This window comes from Macaca nemestrina, chromosome 15, assembly GCF_043159975.1.
Source record: "Macaca nemestrina isolate mMacNem1 chromosome 15, mMacNem.hap1, whole genome shotgun sequence".
Taxonomy (NCBI): domain Eukaryota; kingdom Metazoa; phylum Chordata; class Mammalia; order Primates; family Cercopithecidae; genus Macaca; species Macaca nemestrina.
The window spans coordinates 32,035,401-32,059,581 of record NC_092139.1 but is presented as its reverse complement, the minus strand read 5'-3'; the positions used below and the strand labels follow the sequence as shown (position 1 = coordinate 32,059,581).

The 24,181-nt window shown below is 44.4% G+C and overlaps 1 protein-coding gene across 1 annotated transcript in view; it reads left to right on the top strand.

Moving 5' to 3' along the window:
* The window catches only part of LOC105496195 (microtubule associated protein RP/EB family member 1), a 41,823-nt gene that overhangs the window by 7,466 nt on the left and 10,176 nt on the right, over positions 1 to 24,181 (top strand). The window contains exons 3-6 of the mRNA XM_011766377.3: positions 8,823 to 8,968; positions 12,364 to 12,571; positions 15,732 to 15,853; positions 22,326 to 22,478. Of these exons, the coding sequence (XP_011764679.1) occupies positions 8,823 to 8,968; positions 12,364 to 12,571; positions 15,732 to 15,853; positions 22,326 to 22,478 (629 nt within the window). The remainder of the gene's footprint in view (positions 1 to 8,822; positions 8,969 to 12,363; positions 12,572 to 15,731; positions 15,854 to 22,325; positions 22,479 to 24,181) is intronic.

The window sequence follows — 24,181 nt, the reverse complement described above, 5'->3', positions numbered from 1 at the left end:
ACGGGGTTTCACCATGAGGTCGAACTCCTGACCTCAAATGATCTGCCTGCCTCAGTCTCCCAAAGTGCTGGGATTACAGGCATGAGCCACCGTGCCTGGCCAGAACTAAACTTAAATAAAGAGTATGCTCTCGCTTGCAGATCCACCATCTTCTGCTCTAGAGACTGCATTCTGAGGCCTGGAGCTCAGCCCCGACTTCTTGGTGTCTATTATTGTGCATCCAGATTTCATGTTTTATTTGAGGACAGTAATTGTACTAACTACTGTCTGTACTAACTACTAACGTAAAACTGTTCTAGTTTTATGTTAGTTCATCAGTGGCATTTCTTATTCCCAAGAAGCACAAGATCAAAGTCAGGCAAGTGTCATTTCAGCCACAATTTTATGGAACTACTGTTTAACAACAATTTGACAAAGATGTAATGATTTAAAGACTGGGTGTGGTGGCTCACACTTGTAATCCTAGCATTTTGGAAGGCCGAGGCAGGCAGATCACCTGAGGTCAGGAGTTCAAGACCAACCTGGTCAACATGGTGAAACCCTGTCTCTACTAAAACTACAAAAAAAATTAGCCAGGGATGGTGGCAGGCGCCTGTAATCCCAGCTACTCTGGAGGCTGAGGCAGGAGAATCGCTTGAACCCGGGCGGCGGAGATTACAGTGAGCAAAGATCATGCCACTGTACTCCATCCTGGGTGATAAGAACGAGACTGTCTCAAAAAAACAAGAAAGAAGTAATGATTTAAAGCAAGAGCAAAAATATGGTCTCTTTCTATATATGCTAATTGTATGACGTGGGAAACTAGAAAGAAGAAAATAAAAAATGCCTTATGCCGGTGCGGTGGCTCACGCCTGTAATCCCAGTACTTTGGGAGGCCGAGGCGGGCGGATCACGAGGTCAGGAGATTGAGACCATCCTGGCCAACATGGTGAAACCCCATCTCTACTAAAAATACAAAAATTAGCTGGGTGTGGTGGCGCATGCCTGTAATCCCAGCTACTCAGGAGGCTGAGGCAGGAGAACTGCTTGAACCGGGACCCGGGAGGCAGAGGTTGCGATGAGCCGAGATCACACCATTGCACTCCAGCCTGGGCAACAAGAGTGAAACTCTGTATCCAAAAAAAAACAAAAAAAAAACAACTTATAATTCCACTATTCAAGCCGGCTACTATTCACTCACTATTCCTGAGCCACTGTGCCTGCCCTGGATCGATCTTAAATTATTGCCTTTGCTTGGCTGGGTGCGGTGGCTCACGCCTGTAATCTCAGCACGTTGGGAGGCCAAGGTGGGTGGATCATGAGGTCAGGAGTTTGAGACTAGCCTGATCAACATAGTGAGACACCGTCTCTACTAAAAATACAAAAAATTAGCCGGGTGTGGTGGCACATACCTGTAGTCCAGCTACCTGGGAGGCTGAGGCAGGAGAATCACTTGAACCTGGGAGGCGGAGGTTGCAGTGAGCCGAGATGGCGCCACTGCACTCCAGCCTGGGTGACAGAGTGAGACTCCATCTAAAAAAAAAAAAAAAAATTGCCATTGCTTATAGAATTTTTTATTTATTTATTTTTTTGAGTTCAGCTTCTGCCCTTATTTTATAGCTGGGGTCCTGGTCTCGGTCTTAGTTTCATTGACTTGTCTTGTTATTTCCTTGGTGAGGTGTATTTAATCTTGATTTTACAGATGGTCAGATGGAGACTACGTGTGAAGCTGTAGAGTAACACATGGTGCCCAAGAGTTGTGTTTATTCAGCATTAATTACTTTGTTGATCATAGACAACAGGTTGTTAGCCTTAGATCTGTGCTGTGTCCCCCCCACCATTTTCTATTGGTTTCCTCATTATTTATTTCCCTATCCCCATTTGTGTGAGGCTTTTAAAGCACTTGTTTGACCTGTGATCTGTGACTAATGTGGGTATGAGGTCATTCTAGTTTTCACTGGAGCCAACTTTTTCACCAGCAATTCTGTCTAAAATTTACCTCTTTCTGTAAATATATTCCAAAGTCTCTTTCACTTAGTTAATTGAAAAATGTGATCTTGAATGTTTAGATAAGTTGTGTATGTGCTGATCGGGCTCTAGGTTTATCTCATTCAGGCAGGGAGCTGTTGCAGACAGGACTGGGCATAAAGAGGCTTCAGTCTGCTCTGAGCCATGTGACTTTTGACAAGACCCTTAATGTTTTAGTTCTTCATCTGTGAACTGGGGCAGCGATACCTGGCCTACTTGTTGGCCAGTGTGAGAATCACCTATAATAACAGCTCTCAGATACTGATTGTGTGCCAGACCCTGCAAATGAGTGCAGGTCATTTGGTGGGGGCACATCCTCCTTTTACAGATGAGGAGACTGACCCTGTAATATATGGCACAGCTTATGTATTACAGAACCTGGTTTTGAACCAGATCTTTCTGAGCACACAGCCCACATACATCCTGGTGCATATATGTTATATCTTTTAGAGAAACATTTGGAGGGGATTAAACAAATGTAAATTACAAATGTAAATTACATATAGTTACAGTGATTCTGTTTCACTATAAAATCTGTGAGGTTTGTCAGTTACTTTTTTTTCTTTTGGAGACTGAGTCTCGCTTTGTCACCCAGGCTGCTGTACAGTGGAGTGATCTTGGCTGACTGCAATTTCCGCCTCCCAGGTTCAAGGGATTCTTCTGCCTCAGCCTCCTGAGTGGCTGGGATTACGGGTGCCCACCACCTGTAATTTTTGTATTTTCAGTGGAGACGGGGCTTCACCATGTTGGTCAGGCTGGTCTCAAACTCCTGACGTTGTAATCCGCCCACCTCGGCCTCTCAAAGTCCTAGACAGGTGTGAGCCACTGCCTCTGGGTGGTATGTCAGTTTTGGCTGATGTCTGCTACTTTTCCCAGATAAAGTGCTTTTTCCCAGTAGGCAAGGGTAAGTGCAGGACACTTAACTGTGATTTGTAAACAAACTTGCTCGTTCTTAACTAGTCTTCTTGAAAGCCATATAGAGGCCGGGCGTGGTGGCTCACGCCTGTAATCCCAGCACTTTGGGAGGCTGAGGTGGGTGGATCACTTGAGGTTGGGAGTTCAAGACCAGCCTGACCAATATGGTGAAACTCTATCTCTACAAAAATACAAAAATTAGCTAGGCGTGGTGGCGCATGCCTGTAATCCCAGCTACTTGGGAGGCTGAGGCAGGAGAATTACATAAACCCAGGAGATGGAGGTTGCAGTGAGCCAAGATTGTGCCACTGCACTCCAACCTGGGTGAAAAAGCAAGACTCCATCTCAAAAGAAAAAAAAAAGAAAGCTGTATAGGATGTCTCTTGGAGTATGTAGTTGGTTGCATTGTGTTTCACGTTGGTGTTTAGAAAATGAGGTCTTGCTTCCAGTACGAGAGCAGACAGGATGAGACACAAACGTTGTCTCTCTGAAGAAGGCCCGCTGCCAGGGGATTGGAGTCAGAGAAAGTGAGGCTCCTCAACTCCTTGTGCTTACTGAGGCCCAGGAGAATTCCAGGTGCTTTTGACGCTGGTGCCAGATCCCTCCTAGCTCTGTTGCGCAGAGGATCTGGCGGACCAGAGTTCTCCACCAAACACAGCTTTACAAAGTAGGAATAAGTTTCTTCCTTGAGAGGGCAAAGTGCTGAGGTCCTGTGTTAATCAGCCCGCTGCCTTGAAGTGGCCAAATTTTGTTGACAATGGGCTCCCGTACCCCCAACAGTGAGCTGAGCCTTTGCTTGGATATGGTAGAGGGAGATTAGGCAAGGATAGCTTTCAGTGAAGAGTTGGCAGGTTGTTTCAAGATTCATTAATACATTCTGTAGTCTCCGTAGTTTGGAGAGGTAGTTATCAAGTATTTTGGAAAGATAGTCATCATGAGGAAAATCCTGGTCAAAGAGAATGATTTTTATGAGAGCTTGCTTTTGTCAGAAAAGGAGTACAGGTTGCTTTTGTGAATTGTTCGTGTGTTGCATTCCATATTCAAGCCCCTCTGCATTTTCTCAAGGGCACAGCTTGGTCCTCTGCACATGTAGAGGGCCTCACTGCATGTATTTGGCTTTCCCCTTCTCTTTGTCTTCTCCCTCCAGCCTGGCCTCCTTTATGGGTTCCTTCGCAGCAAAGGTGTTGATGTTCCCAGGCAAATGGGAGGTTCCTTTCTCCTCAGCTTAATGTGGGGCCCTGACAGCCCTTGAGTTCATGTAAGACAGCTTGGCGATCTTGTTTCTGCTGCACTGCTAATGCCATGGTCCTCCTGCTCTGAGAGTGTGTTATCACACCCCTAACCAGGCCTCCCTCAGCTCAGATCTGGTCTGATGTTTCTGTTTATGGGATACTTTTGCCCTGCCTGTCATTACTTAAAATCCCAGCTTTGTTTTCTTCTCAGGCTTGCTCCTTTTTCCAGGTACTCCATTTGGAGCAATGATTCCACCTTTTCTTCCAGTGTCCCAGGCCTGAGAAGCATCTTTTGAGGCTAATTCACAGTTTTATTTGTCTTCTGAAGGATCTTCTAGATCCAGCCCCTTTTCAGATTGCTCACCGCTGCTGGCAGTGGCCTCCTTACTGAAGGAACGAACACTAAGTTCCCTCTAAGTTCCCAGCCCCCACCTTCCCTTTTATATTGAGTAAGTCTGGAGCCTTTCTGAGGTACTAGTTTTATCAAGTCACACTTCTGACCAAGGAAGTATTTCTTCAAACTTTTTTTTTTTGAGGCAGAGTCTCGCTCTGTCACCCAGGCTGGAGTGCAGTGGCGAGATCTCCGCTCACTACAAGCTCTGCCCCCCGGTTTCATACCATTCTCCTGCATCAGCCTCCGGAGTAGCTGGGACTGCAGGCACCAACCACCACACCTGGCTAATTTTTTTGTATTTTTAGTAGAGATGGGGTTTCACCGTGTTAGCCAGGATGGTCTCGATCTCCTGACCTTGTGATCCGCCTGCCTCGGCCTCCCAAAATGCTGGGATTACAGGTGTGAGCCACCGCACCTGGCCTCTTCAAACATTTTTGCCTAAGTCTTCAAGCACCTCCTTGATTTTTCCCTTGCTTTACTTAAAGCAAAACAAAACAGAAGATAGGAAGCTCATTTTCTTCTGGTTATGAATAGTTAGGTCTTGTGGTAGCTCACGTCTGTAATCCAGCACTTTGGGAGGCCGAAATGAGAGAATCACCTGAGCCCAGGAGTTTGAGACCAGCCTGGGCAACATGACAAAACCCTGTCTCTAAAAGAGAAAAAGAAATATGAAGAGAATCATACTCGCATAAAAGTCTGTCAGGAGGACTGGATGCCAATATTGATGTAATTGATTCTCTTTTTAGAAATAGGGGAATTTTTGTTTTTTTTTATTCCTGTACAATTTTGGTAACCAATTTCATTCATAAGTCGTTGAGCTTTTTTTTTTTTTTTAAACTCCTGTGCAGTTTTGGTAGCCAGTTTCATGTATAAATCGTTACCCTTTTTTTTTTTTTTTTTTTTTTTTTTTTTTTTTTTTGAGGTGGAGTCTTGCTCTGTCTCCCAGACTGGAGTGCAATGAATGGTGCGATCTTGGCTCACTGCAACCTCCACCTCCCGGGTTCAAGTGATTCTCCTGCCTCAGGTTCCCGAGCAGCTGGGACTACAGGCATATGCCACCACGCCTGGCCAATTTTTTTGTATTTTTAATAGAGGTGGGGTTTCACCATGTTGGTCAGGCTGGTCTCAATCTCCTTACGTCAGGTGATCTGCCCACCCTGGCCTTCCAAAGTGTTGGAATTACAGGTGTGAGCCACTGTACTTGGCCAATTTTTTTTTTTTTAATTGCATAAAATAGTACTGGGTAAAATAGCACTGTGGATATAGTTGCTTAATAGATTGTCTTCTGTTTGGGTTTTAAAAAAAAAGTTGGTTTGTCCGGGCGCGGTAGCTCACGCCTGTTATCCCAGCACTTTGGGAGGCCGAGGCACTCAGACCACCCAAGGTCGGAAGTTTGAGACCAGCCTGTCGAACATGGAGAAGCCCCATCTCTACTAAAAATACAAAATTAGCCAGGCAGGGTGGCGCATGCCTGCATCGCAGCTACTCGGGAGGCTGAGGCAGGAGAATTGCTTGAACCTGGGAGGTGGAGGTTGCAGTGAGCCAAGATCGTAACATTGCACCCCAGCCTGGGCAACAAGAGCAAAATTCCATTTCAAAAAAAATAAGAAAGCAAAAAAATGCCCTCAGTTTACTTTTGTTGGATGAGTAAATAAATCAGTCACCTCAAAAATCAAGGCCTTAACCTTCTGAAGATCCTTTCTACTAAAAATGTCACTCTGGTCACTGAAGTACCCCTGCTGTCTTTATGTTGAATTTCCGAAAATAATGGTAACTGAATGCTGGAACCAGCAGAGAACTGGTTTGGCCTGACCTCAAGTAAGTTGAATATGCATTTTATGGCAGTCTTGAATTCTGCAGATCACTTACTGTTTAGCCACTGGTTTAGCTTCCCAAGCTTGTTCCGTTGGCAAATTAACTTTGGAAGGGCAGTAAAGTACACAGTGAAGCCTGCTCTGATTTAGGAGAGTTCAGTTTGTAGGCATTAGAGAAATAATCTTCCAAAAAGTTTAAGCACTAATAAAACACTTTTTGGAAAAAAAAAATGGGCAAATGGGGGAAGGAATGAAATGGGATGAAATACTACAATAATTTATTATAGCAGTCTCTTTTTTTTTTTTTGGGACGAGGTCTCTCTCTGTCCCCCAGGCCAGAGTGCAGTGATGCGATCATGGCTCACTGCAGTCTCAACCTCCTGGGCTCAAGGGATCCTCCCACCTCAGCCTCCTGAGTAACTGGAATGAAAAGGGCATGCCAACACCCCAAGCTAATTTTGGTATTTTTTGTAGAGACAGGGTTTCACCATGTTGCCCAGGCTGGTCTCAAACTCCTGGACTCAAGCGATCCACCTGCTTCCAAAGTGCTGAGATTACAGGCATAAGCCACTGTGCCTGGCCTTATCATAGTCTTTATTTACTTTTGAGCCTGAGTTTTGCTCTTTTTTCTTTTTTTTGAGACAGTGTAGTGGCCTGATCATGGCTTACTGCAGCCTCAACCTCTCAGGCTCAGGTGATCCTTCCACCTCAGCTTTCTGAGTAGCTAGGACTATAGGCATGCGCCACCACCATGCCTGGATAATTTTTGTTTTTCTTTCTTTCTTTCTTTTTTTTTTCCAGAGACAGAGTTTTGTTCTTGTTGCCCAGGTTGGAGTGCAATGGTGCAATCTCGGCTCACCACGACTTCCACCTCCCAGGTTCAAGCGATTCTCCTGTCTCAGCCTCCCGAGTAGCTGGGATTATAGGCATGCACTACCATGCCTGGCTAATTTTATATTTTTAGTAGAGACGGAGTTTCTCCATGTTGGTCAGGCTGGTCTCGAACTCCTGACCTTAGGTGATCTGCCCGCCTCGGCCTCCCAAGGTGCTGGGATTACAGGTGTGAGCCACCGCGCCTGGCCCAGAGTTTCACTCTTGTTGCCCAGGCTGAAGTGCAATGGCATGATCTCGGCTCACCGCAACCTCCACCTCCCAGGTTCAAGCGATTCTCCTTCCACAGCCGTCCGAGTAGCTGGGATTACGGGCACAGGCATGCGCCACCACAGCCGGCTAATTTTGTATTTTTACTAGAGACAGGGTTTCACCATGTTGGTCAGGCTGGTCTCGAACTTCTGACCTCAGGTGATATGCCCGCTGTGGCCTCCCAAAGTACTGGGATTACAGGTGTGAGCCACTGCGCTTGGCCATGGTAAGTCTTAACAAAAAAAAAAAAAAAAAAAAAAATTGGGCGCGGTGGCTCACGTCTGTAATCCCAGCACTTTGGGAGGCTGAGGCAGGTGAATCACAAGATCAGGAGTTCGAGACCAGCCTGGCCAACATGGTGAAACTCTGTCTTTACTGAAAATACAAAAAATTAGCTGGGTGTAGTGGCGGATGCCTGTAATCCTAGCTACTCGGGAGGCTGAGGCGGGAGAATTGCTTGAACTCAGGAGGTGGAGGTTGCGGTGAGCCGAGATTGTGCCACTGCACCCCAGTTTGGTGACGGAGCAAGACTCTGTCTCAAAAAAAACAAAACAAAACCAAAAAATTTAATAGAGGAACACAAAAAGTCTTCTATTCAGCTTTGTTATTTAAATGACGGGTTGGCCGGGTGCTCTACAAAAAGAATAAAAAACTAATTGAGCGTTTGTCACACGAGCCTATAGTCCCAGCTACTCCAGAGGCTGAGGTGGGAGGATCACTTGAGCCTTGGAGGCAGAAGTTGCAGTGAGCTGAGATTGTACCACTGCACTCCAGCCTGGGCGACAGTGAGACCCTGTTTCAACAAAAAAGAAGAAAAGAAATGATAGGTTAAATGTATTTAGAGATGTAAAAAGCCCAGGGAGACAGACATCTTAGGGGAAAAAAAAGTTTTTTAAACTAGATCAAGGATGGATCTTGGAAATCCCCTCATGAAGAGGAGGGTATATCTTTGTGAAAAATCAGAAAATGTCACTTCTGTTATCTTTTCTGTATTTTGGGCATTCATTTATCTTTCTAGTGGTCATTTTATTGTCATGATGATTACCAATAAAGAACAGGAGTTTTAAAATTTTGTAGAAACATTCCTTTTCTCCTTGTTACAGACGTCTGGGTTGCAAGTACGTTGTAGAATATATGGGGTGAAAACCACAGTCTTGTTATAGATTTTAAAAATTGACTTCACATGAAATCAGTGAAGCTTTTGGTTTTTGTAGATCTACTTCACAGCTTTTAAAATTGTATTTGGTTTAAGTGGGTCTGGGAAGAAGTTCACCCTGCTTCTTTAATTGTATTTTTCTGTTGCTGCTGTTCATTCAGGGGCTGCCTATTGTCAGTTTATGGACATGCTGTTCCCTGGCTCCATTGCCTTGAAGAAAGTGAAATTCCAGGCTAAGCTAGAACACGAGTACATCCAGAACTTCAAAATACTACAAGCGGGTTTTAAGAGAATGGGTGTTGACAAAGTAAGTAAATGTTATCTTTTACTGTGGTTAATGTTCCTTAATTAATGATCATTACTAAGGATATAGATGCTAGCTTATGACTTTGGACATTTTCTTTTTATTCTTAATTTATCTAGTTAACTTTTCTCAGTTAACGTAGAATTTACTGGGAGCAGTTTCCCTCTACCTTCTTGCCCCTATGCCCCTTTCTTGTTTCTTTCTTCATCGTCTGTGAAGTTAGTAACTGTTTAGAGGAATCAGCCTGTAAATTTGTACAGTGATTTTTATTTAAAAAAAATTACTGTGTAATCTCTAGTAGTCTGAAATCTAACTCTTAATCTGGATTTACTTCTGTAAAAGCATACTGTATGTAGAATAGTTCCAATAGAGAAGGCCAGCCGCGGTGGCTCACACCCGTAATCCCACCACTTTGGAGGCTGAGGTGGAGAAGATTCTAGAAATACTTGCTTTTTACAGAAGGATACAAGGAGGCTCTGTGGTGGGTGCTGGAAAACTCCTTTCTGCCCCCAAAGTTTTTTGAGGGTAACAGAAACATGGTCCACCGGGCATGGTTTAGCACAAACATTACCTCTGTTTTAGTAGATAATAGATTAAGTAGTTTGTCCCTTCCCCCACCCTTGTGAAGGGTTTATCCTTTTAAGTCATTTTTGGGGGGATAACTTTTTTTTTTTCCTTTGGCAAAGGTAGTAACACCCCCAGATATTGCTGGTGTGTCTGGTTTTTATGTATTTTGAAATCAGGTTTTTTTTTTAAATTTTAGTTCTGTCTCTACAATATATAAAATAGGCATTTATAGTATAAGAATATCACTTAGTTTCCAGGCATAGTTTAAATAGATATAGCTTATATACAGTAATTTTGCATTCATTTTTATGGAATTGTATTTTATTTTTTGAATATGGAAAATGTCTAAAGTATATAAAAGTAATAATAGTGTATAAATAATAAATAGTAAATAGTGTAATGATCCCTCGTGTACCTCAACGGTTAGCATGGCCAGTTTTGTTTTATATCTAATTCTGTCCCATGCTATGTATTTCTGGGTTATTGAAATGAGTACAGAGGTATTATTTGTGAATGCTTCAGTATCATGCAAAGTAATTTTTAAAAATTATATTTGTCAGGGGGGGTGTATATATAATTGCATATATTCTTTTTATAATACATTGCAACTGGAATCTTTGGAGATTAAAAGATAGTTAAAAGCCAGGCATGGTGGCTTATGCCTGTAGTCCTAGCTACTCTGGAGGTTGAGGCAGGAGCATCACTTGGACTCAGGAGTTTGAGGCAGCAGTGAGCTATGATTGCACCACGAGACTCCAGCCTGGGCAACAGAGCAAGACCCCATCTCTAAAAAAGATTAAAAAGTTAAGCTGTAGCCAACACTTCAGTGATTTGAATACTTGAAAACACAGTATTCTTGTATAGTAAAAATACTTACAGGGTCCTTATGTATATTTATTATTATTGTTTTTTGTGGGTTTTTTTTTTGGTGTTTTTGTTTTTTGAGATGAGGTCTTGTTGTGTTGCCAGTGCTGGTCTAAATTCCTGGACTCAAACAGCCCTCAAGATAGCTAGGATTGTAGGTACATAGCCCTGCACCCAGCAAGCATGTTTTAATAGGATTTGGAATTAACTTGGAAATCATATCATTTTGTAAAAATTTATCCTGAGACTGATTCTGCATCTTGATCTATTTTCAGGTTAGAATTATTGTTTTTTCTTTTATTTTCTTTTTTTGAGACAGTCTCACTCTATTGCCCAGGCTGGAGTGCAGTGGCACAATCTCAGCTCACTGCAGCCTCCACTTCCCGGGTTCAAGCAATTCTCGTGCCTCATCCTCTTGAGTACCTGGGATTACAGGCACCCACCACCACACTTGGCTAATTTTTGTATTTTTAGTAGAGACAGGGTTTCACCGTATTGGCCAGGCTGGTCTCGAACTCCTGACTTCAAGTGATCCACCCGCCTTGGCCTCCCATAGTGTTGAGATTACAGGTGTGAGCCACCACGCCCAGCCCAGAGTTTTCTTGAACACGGTTCATTGTAGATGCCTTTGGTTGATTTGTGCAATGGATTTTTCTTCCTTTTAATTACATTTATTTTAATGCTGAATTTACTCCCGTGCCGTAAGTTTTTGTTTCTTCAGTTTCTTCTGGGATATCTTTTTCTTCTGGGCAACGTCCTCTTCTGGTTTAGGAACAATCTATTCCTTTTCAGTAAGGATCATCTCAGTGTGGCAGGGAGAGCTCATGTATGGGTTAATCTGACCATGAGCTCTGTAGGTCCGTCGGTGCATCTTAGGTGCTTTGTTCACTTGGATATGCTCGATGACCAGAGAATCTACATCTATACCCTTAAGTTCAGTATTACTCTCTGCGTTTTTAAGCATGTGCAGCAAAAATTCAGCACTCTTTGGGCCACCGACCTTGTGTCCAGCCCCACTGCTTGGCCTGGGCACACCTGCCAACTCCACCATTGTAACGTTGGAATGGTACGCACTGTTTCTGTAAAGTGACATCTTTCAGATACTTCGTGGCTTTTTGAATATGCATACCCTTGATGGCCTGGGCAGTTTCACGAGTGTTCTTAAAGTGAACACGAAGATTGGAACCTCTTGATTTGCATGATTTCATAGGTTTCTCCGGGTCAAGTGAATAGCGAACCATTTTCACAGATTACCTTAGGCCGCTTAGGGAAAGAGAGGTCTTCCCTTTTTTTTCAATGGGGTCTCTCTCTGTCTCTGTCACCCAGGCTGGAGTGCAGTGGCACAGTCTCGGCTCACTGCAGTCTCTGTCTCCTGGGCTCAAGCAGTCCAGTTTCAGCCTCCCAAGGAGCTGGGACCATAAGCGCATGCCACCACACCTGGCTAATTTTTTTGTATTTTTGGTAGAGTTGAGGTGTCACCATGTTGCCTAGGCTGGTCTCAAACTCCTGGGCTTAAGCAATCTGCCTGCTTTGGCCTCCCAAAGTGCTGGGATTACAGGCATGAGCCACTGTGCCTGGCCTATGCAGTGGATTTCATGCTTTGTGATAGGCACTGTGGCCATGCAAGTTATATGGCAGACCTACTCTTTATAGCATGATGACACTTGTATCATGTCTTAGGATGTGCTTGGATGTGTATATGTGACTTATATGATACTTGTTCCTTTTTTGTTTCTGATTCCTTTTCATAAATTTGAGAGAGTGGGGAGGGGTTGGTAAGTGTAGGTACTCTTGAAGGCAAACTGCATGAAACTTGCTTTATAAATTTAGGGGCTTACTTAGCCCTAAGGTCTCTAAAATATTTTTTTCTCCTTTTGGCAGAGCTTTATAATGAATTGATGCATGGACTAGTTTGATGCTTGCCAAAAGCCTCTTCTTTTGGGCTAAACAGTTGTTTTTCTCTGCAGATAATTCCTGTGGACAAATTAGTAAAAGGAAAGTTTCAGGACAATTTTGAATTCGTTCAGTGGTTCAAGAAGTTTTTTGATGCAAACTATGATGGAAAAGACTATGACCCTGTGGCTGCCAGACAAGGTCAAGAAACTGCGGTGGCTCCTTCCCTTGTTGCTCCAGCTCTGAATAAACCGAAGAAACCTCTCAGTTCTAGCAGTGCAGGTAAAAAAAACAACCCCAAAACGTTTCCAAAAGATAGCGTTCTAGATATTCATTCAGCATTCAACTAGAATTTTTTCAGTAGCCGTAGGCTTAAGGATCTTAAGAAGTATAATCCCAGGTATGTGGCCCGGGCATGGATTCTGGCATCAGGCAGATAACTGTGTTTGTCCTTAGGTATCTGTAGCCCTGTGTAAGCAACTTCAACTCTGCCCCACAGTTTCTTCCTCTGTAAAATGGGAATTTTAATACTTGCCCCAGAGGGTTTTTGAAACTTGAACAAGTTACTGTATGCAGTTTTGCCAAAGCTCTAGAAATCCATCAGGCCAGCTCATGTAAGAGAGCATTTGTTCATTCCAAAACAAGGGCATTTTCACAGAGCCCTAGGATGGGAAGTTATACCAGAGCTGAACTCCTTGAAGGAGCTGTGTAGGTCTCTCAGGGACTGCTCTTGGCTGTCTTTGTTATTCTGTCTGTAGACCAGCTTCCTATGTATACTCACGGCTTCCCTACCTGCCCTAGAACTATAGCTGTTAGGTGACTTTGGCTTGCCATGGTGCTAGCAGAGTCGAGGGGGTAGGGAGAGGCTGATTTTACATACCTTCTCAGAAGGGTATGGGCTTGATAGCTTTCCCAGGATGTGTTTACAGTAGTATAGAATGTGTATATTGTGGGACAGGGTAGATAATTAAGGTTTCATAATACCTTGAGAGAGGCTGGTTCATCTGATAGAGAGGGTAGGCTGAGTGCTTTCTAAATAGCTTTATGGAGAGACAGTTCGCATGCCATATAATTACACTTTTATATTTAGAGTATAAAGTTAAACGGTTTTTAATATATCTAAAGAGTTGTGTAACTATCACCACAATCAATTTTAGAACATTTTCATCACTCCAAAAAGAAACCTCGTGCTGGGCGCAGTGGCTCATGCCTGTAATCCCAGCGCTTTGGGAGGCTGAGGCAGGCAGATCACTTGAGGTCAGGAGTTTCAAGACCAGTCTGGCCAACATGGTGAAAACCCGTCTCTACTAAAATACAAATATTAGCTGGGCATGGTGGCGCATGTCTGTAATCCCAGCTACTCAGGAGGCTGAGGCAGGAGAATCGCTTGAACCCCAGTGGTGGAGGTTGCAGTGAGCCAAGATCGCACCACTACATCGCAGCCTGGGCGAGAGAGAGAGAGACTCTGTCTTAAGAAAAAAAAATTAAAAAAAAGGAACGTTGTTCCTTTTTATAGTTGTCACTTCCCACTTTCCCCAGCTTTTTGCCCGCCCTCCAGCCCTAAGCAACCACTTGCTTTCTGTCTCTGGATTTGCAAATTCTGAAGTTCTGCTATACATAGAATCATAGAGTATGTGGTCTTTTGTGTATGGCTTCTTTTGCTCAGCCTGCTGTTTTCAAGGTTCATCCATGACCTAGCATGTATCATTCCTTCATTGTTTTCTATTGTGGAATTCCATTGCATGCCTGTACCTCATTTTATTCAGCAGTTCATGGTCATTTGCGTTGTTTCCCACTTTATGGCAAATGGGAATAATGCTGCTATGAATGTTTATGTGCAGCTTCTGTGTGGACATACGTTTTGAGTTCTCTCAGTTACAGACTCAAAGGTATATACTCTGGGAGCAGAATTGCTGTGCCATGTGTTAACTCTGTATTTAACCTTTTTTTTTTTTTTTTTTTTTTTTTTTTGAGACGGAGTCTCGCTCTGCCGCCCAGGTTGGAGTGCAGTGGCCGGATCTCAGCTCACTGCAAGCTCCGCCCCCCGGGTTCCCGCCATTCTCCTGCCTCAGCCTCCCCAGTAGCTGGGACTACAGGCGCCCGCCAGCTCACCCGGCTAGTTTTTTTTTGTATTTTTTAGTAGAGACGGGGTTTCACCATGTTAGCCAGGATGGTCTCGATCTCCCGACCTCGTGATCCGCCCGTCTCGGCCTCCCAAAGTGCTGGGATTACAGGCTTGAGCCACCGCGCCCGGCCCAACTCTGTATTTAACCTTTTGCGGAACTACCTGTTTTCCAAAGTGGCTGAGCTGTTTCCATTCCCATCAGTAGTATATGAGGGTTCCCATTTCTCTAGATATTGAGTACTTTTTATTCTTTAGCTGTTTAGAATGGGAAACTGCATAGATAACCCTGTGCATTTCATATTTCAGATGCTGCTACCAGTTGAGTGGAGACGTGCATTAAGCATTTAGTCTTTGGGATAAACGTGCTAGAGAGAGTCATCCAGAGGAAATGCCTGTTACTGTGGGTGAAAGGCCTTGTGATTATAGTTTGGGGTGTTAGGAAGATGAGATATTTCCAAACCTGGCATGTAATATGCAGACTTTACAAAATAATTGCTAAGTAAGTGAATCATCAGTGATATCTATACCTTGAGGTTTAGCCCATTCTTGATTTTTACTTGTAGATAGGTTGGCTGCTTTACTCCTTTTTTCTTGTCTTTGTCTGCTTTTGGCTGTAAATACTGAGAGACGTCTGTAAATACTAGTCAGTGTGATGCTTTTCTCTCCTCACCTTCCTAAACTCCTTCTAAAAGGTAAGCAGAGAGAAAGATTTTAAAGCAATTCATGGGAAGAGCAGGCTCTCCTGCTCTTATGGATTCCCTCCCTCTTCCAGTCCAAGGAGTTGGAGGTGAGGAGTTAGGAGGGACCTAACTTTCCAGATGGGGAGCAGTGGGCACCTGGCAGCAGCCAGGACTGTGTGCTCATGCCTGGCGTGAAGTTTGCCTTTGCTCTACGAAGCTGGATTTGGTTTGTAGATGTGTTAACTAAATCTTAGCTGTTGTAACCAACATGAAACAACCTGTTTGTGGATTTGGTCAGAGCTGGGTTAAGGTGGATCATCTCTATGCACCGGAATGACTGTACCCCTTTCAGATGCTAGTCCTGTTCACCGCAGTGGAGAAAAGACCTCACTGAAGGACTTATTCCCGGCATGAAACATCATGACTGAAATTGGTACTTAACTCTGCTGCCAGGATAGAAACCACTCAGGCAAATGTGGGAGTGTGGTCTTGCATGCTGGGTCTCGCTAGCATTGGTTCCCTTCACTGAACACCTGTGGAAGGCAGTTGGTCACAGCTTCTCCATGTTGTCTTGTGGATTTTTTGTTTGTTTGGTCTGAAATTACTCCTTTTCAAAAACCTGTGCTCTCTTTTTCAGCTCCCCAGAGGCCCATGTCAACACAGAGAACTGCTGCGGCTCCTAAGGCTGGCCCTGGTGTGGTGCGAAAGAACCCTGGTGTGGGCAACGGGGATGACGAGGCAGCTGAGTTGATGCAGCAGGTGGGCACCCCTGTGTTTAGCACGTGAGTCACCTCGGGGGATAGGATCCTTGCAGTGGCTGGGGTGCCTTGTCCGTGTTCTTAGATGAACAGCTGCCTTGTTTGCTTGCCAGAGCATGTGACACATGTGAGCCTTAGGTGCTGTGTGTGGGGAGCATGAGTGTGGAGATGTAAGGGAGGGATCAGGCATGCCTGGGCTCTCTTAGTGTGGCAGAAGCCTGTGCTCGGAAACCAGTGCTTAGAATAGAATCCCGTTGAATGTTTCTGGAATGCTGCCGGGGACCTGGGATTCGGAGAATGAAAGATAAAGGAGGTCTCCTTTTTGAATAATTTAGTAAAAAGAATTCTGCAGTCTCTCTGCTGAGTCCTGGACTGGGGTCACTGGAGATTGGAATTGAGAGTGGAACTGGTATGAAATGCCTGTTGCTCTTCTAGTTCTATTCTTAGTAACTGGGTGATTTGAAATGTCTTCTTCAGGAGTAAATGTCCTTAAGCCACCTGTCAGAGGTCTCTGTGGATCAAAACAAGTTTTAGACTTTTAGACATTTTCCCACTAATCCTTGTAGTTGCTTTGTTTGCTTGCTTTCAGATGATTCTTTTTATTCTATTTTTTAAATTTTATTTTATTAAAAAAGTTTTGTTTTAATAAAATAGAGATAGGGTCTCACTATTGTTGCCAAGGCTGGTCTCTAACTCCTGATCTCAAGTAATCCTCCTGCCTCAGCCTCCCAAAGTGCTGGAGTTACAGGTGTGAGTCACCACGCCTGGCTCCATTGAAAAAATCTGGAGTGCTCTGTGATTCCAGTGAGTTTGGGATTGAATCCTTTTACTTTTCTTTTTTTTTTTTTTTTTTTTTTTTTTTTTGAGACAGAGTCTCGCTCTGTCACCCAGGCTGGAGTGCAGTGGCCGGATCTCAGCTCACTGCAAGCTCCGCCTCCCGGGTTCATGCCATTCTCCTGCCTCAGCCTCCCGAGTAGCTGGGACTACAGGCGCCCGCCACCTCGCCCGGCTAGTTTTTTGTATTTTTTAGTAGAGACGGGGTTTCACCGTGTTAACCAGGATGGTCTCGATCTCCCGACCTCGTGATCCGCCCGTCTCGGCCTCCCAAAGTGCTGGGATTACAGGCTTGAGCCACCGCGCCCGGCCTGAATCCTTTTACTTTTCTAAAAGCCAAGTCCTAAAACTTGAGGGAATTGATCTCTAATGCAGAACCTCTCATGACGCACACTTGAGCTCCTAAGAGATCAGGACAGTGAGAACCTGCCCAAAGATTATGTTTCACTTTTTTATTTTTTCTTTTCTTTTATTGAGACGGAGTCTAGCTGTGTTGCCCGGGCTGGAGTGCAGTGGCGCGATCTCAGCTAACTGCAACCTCCGCCTCCCAGGTTCAAGGGATTCTTCTGCCTCAGCCTCCCGAGTAGCTGGGACTACAGGCGTGCGCCACCGCGCCTGGCTAATTTTTTGTATTTTTAGTAGAGACAGCGTTTCACTGTCTTAGCCGGGATGGTCTTGATCTCCTGGCCTCGTGATCCACCCACCTTGGCCTCCCAAAGTGCCAGGATTACAGGCGTGAGCCTGAGCCACAGTGCCTGGCTGTAGCTAACATTTTAAAAGTGCTTTCGTCATGCACAGTGTAAGCACTTAATTTCACTTTCGCAGCAACCCTGTGAGGTTTTACACATAAGGATAGTGAGGCTCAGAGAGGTTAAATAACCTGAGCTAGGATTTGAACCCAGGTATACCTGTCTCCAGAACCTAGATCCGTCAGTCTGTGCTGAATGGGGAATTGAGGAAGAGGTTATTTGATTTATCAAAGGTATATAGATGTTTCTCTTCCTTGCACCCACCTTTGGAAACTGTAAGTACTCACCAGGTAATTACTCTGGGCAAATTGCTGCTAAGCGTTGATGAGAATACCAAGGCATGGGAGATCTGACCTAGACCTAGACAGGTTTAATACAGTTGGAGAAGATGGACTTGGTGCCTGCCTGTGGTCAAGTCCCAGATGAGGGTTACAGAAGGCAAAAACCACAGCTCTTACGGGGGAGAGTGTGACTGGGGTCTGAGGAGGCTTCCTTCCCTGAGAGGGTGACCAGAATTAGCTGCTTTGGATGGTTGGTGTTGTAGAACTTTAACAGTTGTTGTTGGGAGGGGTTGTGGTCTTGAAGTGACTTGTAACTCTGTTGTATGTCTGTCGGTGCTGGGGAACGTTGAGAGGCTAAGGTTGCAGAGGCTGAAGGTCACTAACCAGGTGCTTTGTTGATCCTGGAAGGCTGGGATCAAATGCTCATACCCAGGTGGTTCAACCCTGACATAGAAGTACTGTGTTTGGCCTGCACAGAGTTTTATTTGTTTGTTTGTTTATTTATTTATTTATTGTTTAAATATAAAGGATTTGTCTCCAGGTTGTCAGAGTCCTTCCCATGCCTGTTACCAACCCTCTTGGCTCATTGACATTATCAGGCCTCCCTGAAAGTGTTTGCATTTGGAGCCCTTTGTAAATACGAAAACTGGAGCCACATGGGTTTATCAGGCTATGGGAAAAACAGTGTATCTGCACAGACTACCTTGTGGTATTCGTATCCTTGGGAGATCTGCAAAGATTCTACATTCTTAAGTCGTCCTGGAGAAATTTAATTGATTTTAGTCCAAAGCAGTGCTGTCCAATGAAAAAGTAAAAGGTGAGTCAGAAGTGTGAGCTACCTGATTTACACTGTCTAGTAGCTACACTAAAATGAATATAAAAGAAACAGGTAAAATTAATTTTATCAATACATCATCTAATATGTAAAAAATAATACTCTAGCATATAATCAAATATAAATGATTATCAATGAGCTGTTGTACATTTCAAGACTCTGTTACATCTTTGAAATCAGGTGTGTGTGTGATACTTTTAGCTCATCTCAGTGGCACTGGTCAAGTTTAAGTGTTTATATAGACACATGTGGTTGATGGCTACTGTGGCCAGTGCAGGCCTGAAACACTGACTTGGGCTTCTTAGGTTATAACTGTTGCTTTACTTCAAGATAAGGTTCTAAGAGTGACCTTAATTACTAGCCACAGATTTTTTTTTTTTTTTTTTTGTCTTTCGGAGATGGAGTCTTGCTCTGTCACACAGACTGGAGTGCAGTGGTGTGAGCTCGGCTCACTGCAACCTCTGCCTCTCAGGTTCAAGCGATACTCCCGTCCCAGCCTCCCAAGTAGCTAGGATTACAGGTGCTTGCCTCCACGCCCAGCTAATTTTTGTATTCTTTTTTTTTTTTTTTTTTTTTTTTGAGACGGAGTCTCGCTCTGTCACCCAGGCTGGAGTGCTGTGGCCGGATCTCAGCTCACTGCAAGCTCCGCCTCCTGGGTTCACGCCATTCTCCTGCCTCAGCCTCCTGAGTAGCTGGGACTACAGGCGCCCGCCACCTCACCCGGCTAGTTTTTTTGTATTTTTTAGTAGAGACAGGGTTTCACCGTGTTAGCCAGGATGGTCTCGATCTCCTGACCTCGTGATCCGCCCGTCTCGGCCTCCCAAAGTGCTGGGATTACAGGCTTGCGCCACCGCGCCCGGCCTAATTTTTGTATTCTTAATAGAGACAGGGTTTCACCATGTTGGCCAGGCCGGTCTCGAGCTTCTGACCTCAGGTGATATGCCCTTGTTGGCCTCCCAAGGTGCTGGGATTACAGATGGGAGCCACTGCACCTGGCCAAGCCACAGATTTTTAATAACCTCATTAATACAAACTTAAAAGGAGTGCCACATGAAAGCCAGTGTCTTAGTATATATTTTTGAGTGATTTAGTGTTTATTATGTGTGTATAGTTATGAGCAATATCATGGACAAATGCTACTTTGGCCTTTATAGGTGGGACCCAGAAGGCTGGGTATCTGGTTTGGCCTTGATAATTTGTTGGACAGAGAAGGTTTTAAAGGGTTTGAGAGGGTAGCACTAGTGAAACGTTGGTGTATAGGTGGTTACCAAGCTAGCATTCCTTTTTTTTTTTTTTTTTTTCGTGGTGTGATCTGGGCTCACTGCAACCTCCGCCTCCCAGGTTCAAGTGATTCCCCTGCCTCAACCTCCTGAGTAGCTGGGCCTACAGGTGCGCGCCACCACGCCCAGCTAATTTTTATATTTTTATAGAGATGGGGATTCACCATGTTGGCCAGGATGGTCTCAATCTCTTGACCTCCTGATCCGCCTGCCTTGGCCTCCTAAAGTGCTGAGATTACAGGCGTGAGCCACTGTGCTTGGCCAGCATTCCTTTTCATAAGCTCTTTTGACTTCCTTTCCTCCTTGGTCATTAATGCCACCAGGCATGTGATTATAGAAGACCCCTTCCCTGCCTTTTGGATTGTGGAGCTGTAGCTCTGAGTCTGCTTCCTGCTGGGGCTGATCAACTGCTCTTTGGGACTGTTGGTTTCAGGAAAGGCAACAAACTGCAGCAAAAGCAGAGGCGGGGACAGTGAGGGAAAATGGATGATTTCGCTTTGCTGGCCACCAGGCAGTAGCTGTACTGTATGTATGTATGTATGTATGTATGTATGAATGAGTGAGTGAATGAATGAATGAATGAGACAGGGTCTTGCTGTGTCTCCCAGACTAGAGCGTAATGGTGCATTTATAGCTCACTGCAGCCTTGAACTCCTGGGCTCAAATGATTTTCCCACCTCAACCTCTTAAATAGCTGGTACTATTGGCATACACCACCCTACCTGGCTAATTTTTTAGATTTTTTTTTGTAGAGACAGGTTTTGCCATGTTGCCCAGGCTGGTCTCAAGTTCCTGGCCTCAAGGGATCCTCTCACCTCGACCTCCCAAAGCTTTGAGATTACAGATGTGAGCCACTGCACCTGGCCCCTCTAGTACTTTATTGAAACTTTCAGTTATTTTTGATTTCTGTGGCTGGTAAAGGAATCGTGAAAGGCTGTCTAGAACTGTGATTCTGGTTTGGTCTGACAAGACTTTGATGATGAACTTTGAAGTTCGCTTTGATAAAATTGTCCTGGTGGTGTCGCCTGCTCCTCATCTCTGGATGCCTTTTGACTGTAGGTTATAAAGAGGGTCCTGTCTTCCTGGGTTGAGACTTGATCTCCTCTGTTGTGTTTGGTGTCTTCATCAGGCTGTGGGGAAGCTAGATAAGCTGTTTATTTCTGTTTTTAAATTTTTATTATTTATTTTTTAAAAAGATGGAGTCTTGCTATGTTGTCACAACTGGCTTTTAACTCAAGCAATCCTCTTGAATCAGCCTCCAGAGTAGCTGAGACTAGGTGTGCACCACTCCACCTGACATGCTTCTATTTTTGTTGCTGTAAGTTCGGAAGGCTGGACTAGATGACTTCTCTGGTCCCTTCTGGCTTGTAGAATTCCCTTCTACCGAGGTTGTTCTTAGTAGCTGTACCTTTGATTTCATTGCTTTACTTTCCATGCTGCTCTGTGGCCATGACCTGTAAATACAGGTTTTTATGAGGGTTTTTTTTTTTGTTTTTTTGTTTTTTTTTGAAACGGAGTCTCGCTACGTTGCCCAGGCTGGAGTACAGTGGCCGGATCTCAGCTCACTGCAAGCTCCGCCTCCTGAGTTTACACCATTCTCCTGCCTCAGCCTCCCGAGTAGCTGGGACCACAGGCGCCTGCCACCTCGCCTGGCTAGTTTTTTTTTGTATTTTTTAGTAGAGACGGGGTTTCACCGTGTTAGCCAGGATGGTCTCGATCTCCTGACCTCGTGATCTGCCCGTCTTGGCCTCCCGAAGTGCTGGGATTACAGGCTTGAGCCACTGCGCCCAGCCTTTATGAGGGTTTTATGCTGCAGGATATGCCAGGCAACTTGCATTCGTTGAGAGTTAAATGGAATTCATTTGTCATAGATGTGAATACAGTACACTGGAATGAAGATGCACCATGGTTAAAGTACACACGGGACTGTGAGTGTTATAACTTTTATTAGTCTTGACTATATAGAGTCCTGGCCTAAGCACTGAGACTGATTTCTTCATAGCCTCTTAATGGGAATCAGAGACCCTCAGTGGGGCTAATGGAGGGTCAGAGCACTTTCCATTGGGCTTCCAAAGAGTTCCATTGAGCCCTTTCCAGGGTCCTTTCTATTGATCCCCTTGTGCAGTCAGACCTGGACTCGATTGTCCAGTCCTTTTGTAAGGACTCAGTTTATGATTGTCAGCTACCTTGCCAGGCTGTAATTGTCTCAGACTTCCCTAGTTCTTTCTCCTTAATCCTTTTTTAGTCCCTGAGAAGCTTCTGCATGTTTCAGGGTGTAGTCTGCCCTTTCTGGGAGCTGTTATTGTCAAGGTTGCCATAAACAAATCCATGTTGTTTATCTGAGGCTGAAGAAAATTGACATTAAACTGATGTGGTTTTTGTCAATGTTGGGGTTTGATCAAAGACCACATCTCCTTTTGGGTTAGAAGTCTGCCTGATATTTTATTGCCATACTAATGCCAGGCATCTCACCCTTTTTTAATGTCTTGTGCAGGTCAACGTATTGAAACTTACTGTTGAAGACTTGGAGAAAGAGAGGGATTTCTACTTCGGAAAGCTACGGAACATTGAATTGATTTGCCAGGAGAATGAGGGGGAAAACGACCCTGTATTGCAGAGGATTGTAGACATTCTGTATGCCACAGATGTATGTGTTGACATGAGGATATTTTCTTTCCATTTTACATAGTTGGGTTGGTGAACTCTGTGCTGACGCTTGTCGTATTCCAGTGTTGCAGTCATCAAAAGACTTCATCTTTGACCCCTTAAAGTCAGCCAGAGGGCACCTCTACCCAGCTTTAGCTTCTGCGTGAGATCTATGAGCTCTTGAAGAAGGAATAGGGCAAGGAGGTGGCTGGCTTGTCCAGCCTCTGTAGTATGTGGCCACTGATAGGTGATGAGTGCCACAAACTGCTCTTAGCCAGAAGCAACCCCTGTCCCCACCCCACCCCACCTCATATTGCTTGGATCCTTCAGCTTCAGGTGCTGCCTCCATTTTATCAGCGCCTGGGGCATGCCCGGAGAAGCAGGCACATGCTCCCTTTTTCACAGCGTGCCCTCATATCACATCATGTCTGGGCATGCCTTTGTCCTCCCTCCTAGGAATTTGCCTGGTTCCCACTCCCTCAAAGTACTCTATGATCAAGTTTCTTTGGATCCATGTTTATTGCACAGTCAAATCTGTTGATATTAATCACGACATGTTAGTTGATCAGGGAAGACTCTTTTTTTTTTCTAGATTTAGGATTTGTTATCTGGCTGTGTCCACTGTTTAGTGGTCATGTTTGTAATTCTGTGTGCCTGGCAAGGTCTGTAGGATCAAACTACAAACTATTGGTAGTATGTGTAGCACTATGCAAATACAAGGTGGTAATAATGCTGTTACTATCACTGTCCTTGAGACGTATCTTGTGAAATTTCAGGGGATTAAGACAGATGACTGAAAAGTTGATAATCTGCTGAATAAATCTTTAATTTAGAGCTTGCTCTGTGCTATGTAATGAAAAAAAGACAATGAAGATATAGGGGTCCTTGGTTTAGTCTGAGTATTACTTTAGTGGAGCCACATCTTAAGTAAGTTCAGCTATAGAGATTTAGTTAATAGAAATAAGGTAATGGTTGAAAGAGAAGTCTGATTTTACAGCAGAATAGTATAGTAATTTCCTGCTCTGAGTCCATGCCAGAATGCCCTGGAGTGAGAATGAGGTGGGAGCCATGAATCTCCTCTTTCCTTGTGCACTCAATTTTTCTGCCACTGATGTTGAGTCAGTCTTGCTGTTGTGAATATTTTGGGTAAAGCATGACTCCTAAGTACAACAAAAGGAAGGCATAAAAGGAAAGCTGGCTGTATAGACAGTGTATTGAGAGAAGATGTTAGAGTACTGAACTTTACAGGGGACTTCAGGGATATTTGAGGGTAAATTTTATTTTTTTTTTTAGAAATGGAGGTCTCACTTTATTGCCCAGGCTGGAGTGCCTGGTGGTGCGATCATGGCTCAGTACAGCTTTGACCTGGGTCAAGCAATCCTTTTGCCTTGGCCACCTGCGTAGCTGGGACTACAGGCATGGCCCACCAGGCCTGGCTAGTTTTTTTTTTTTTTTTTTTTTTTTTTGAGACATTGTCTCACTGTGTTACCCAGGCTGGTCTTGAACTCCTGGGCTCAAGCCTTGGCCTTCCAAAGTGCTGGGATTACAGGCATGAGCCATCACACCTGGCCTTCTTTTTTAAAAAACTGTTTGTTTGTTTGTTTGTTTTTGAGACGGAGTCTTGTTCTGTTGCCCAGGCTGGAGTGCAGTGACGCGATCTCGGCTCACTGCAAGCTCTGCCTCCTGGGTTCACGTCATTCTCCT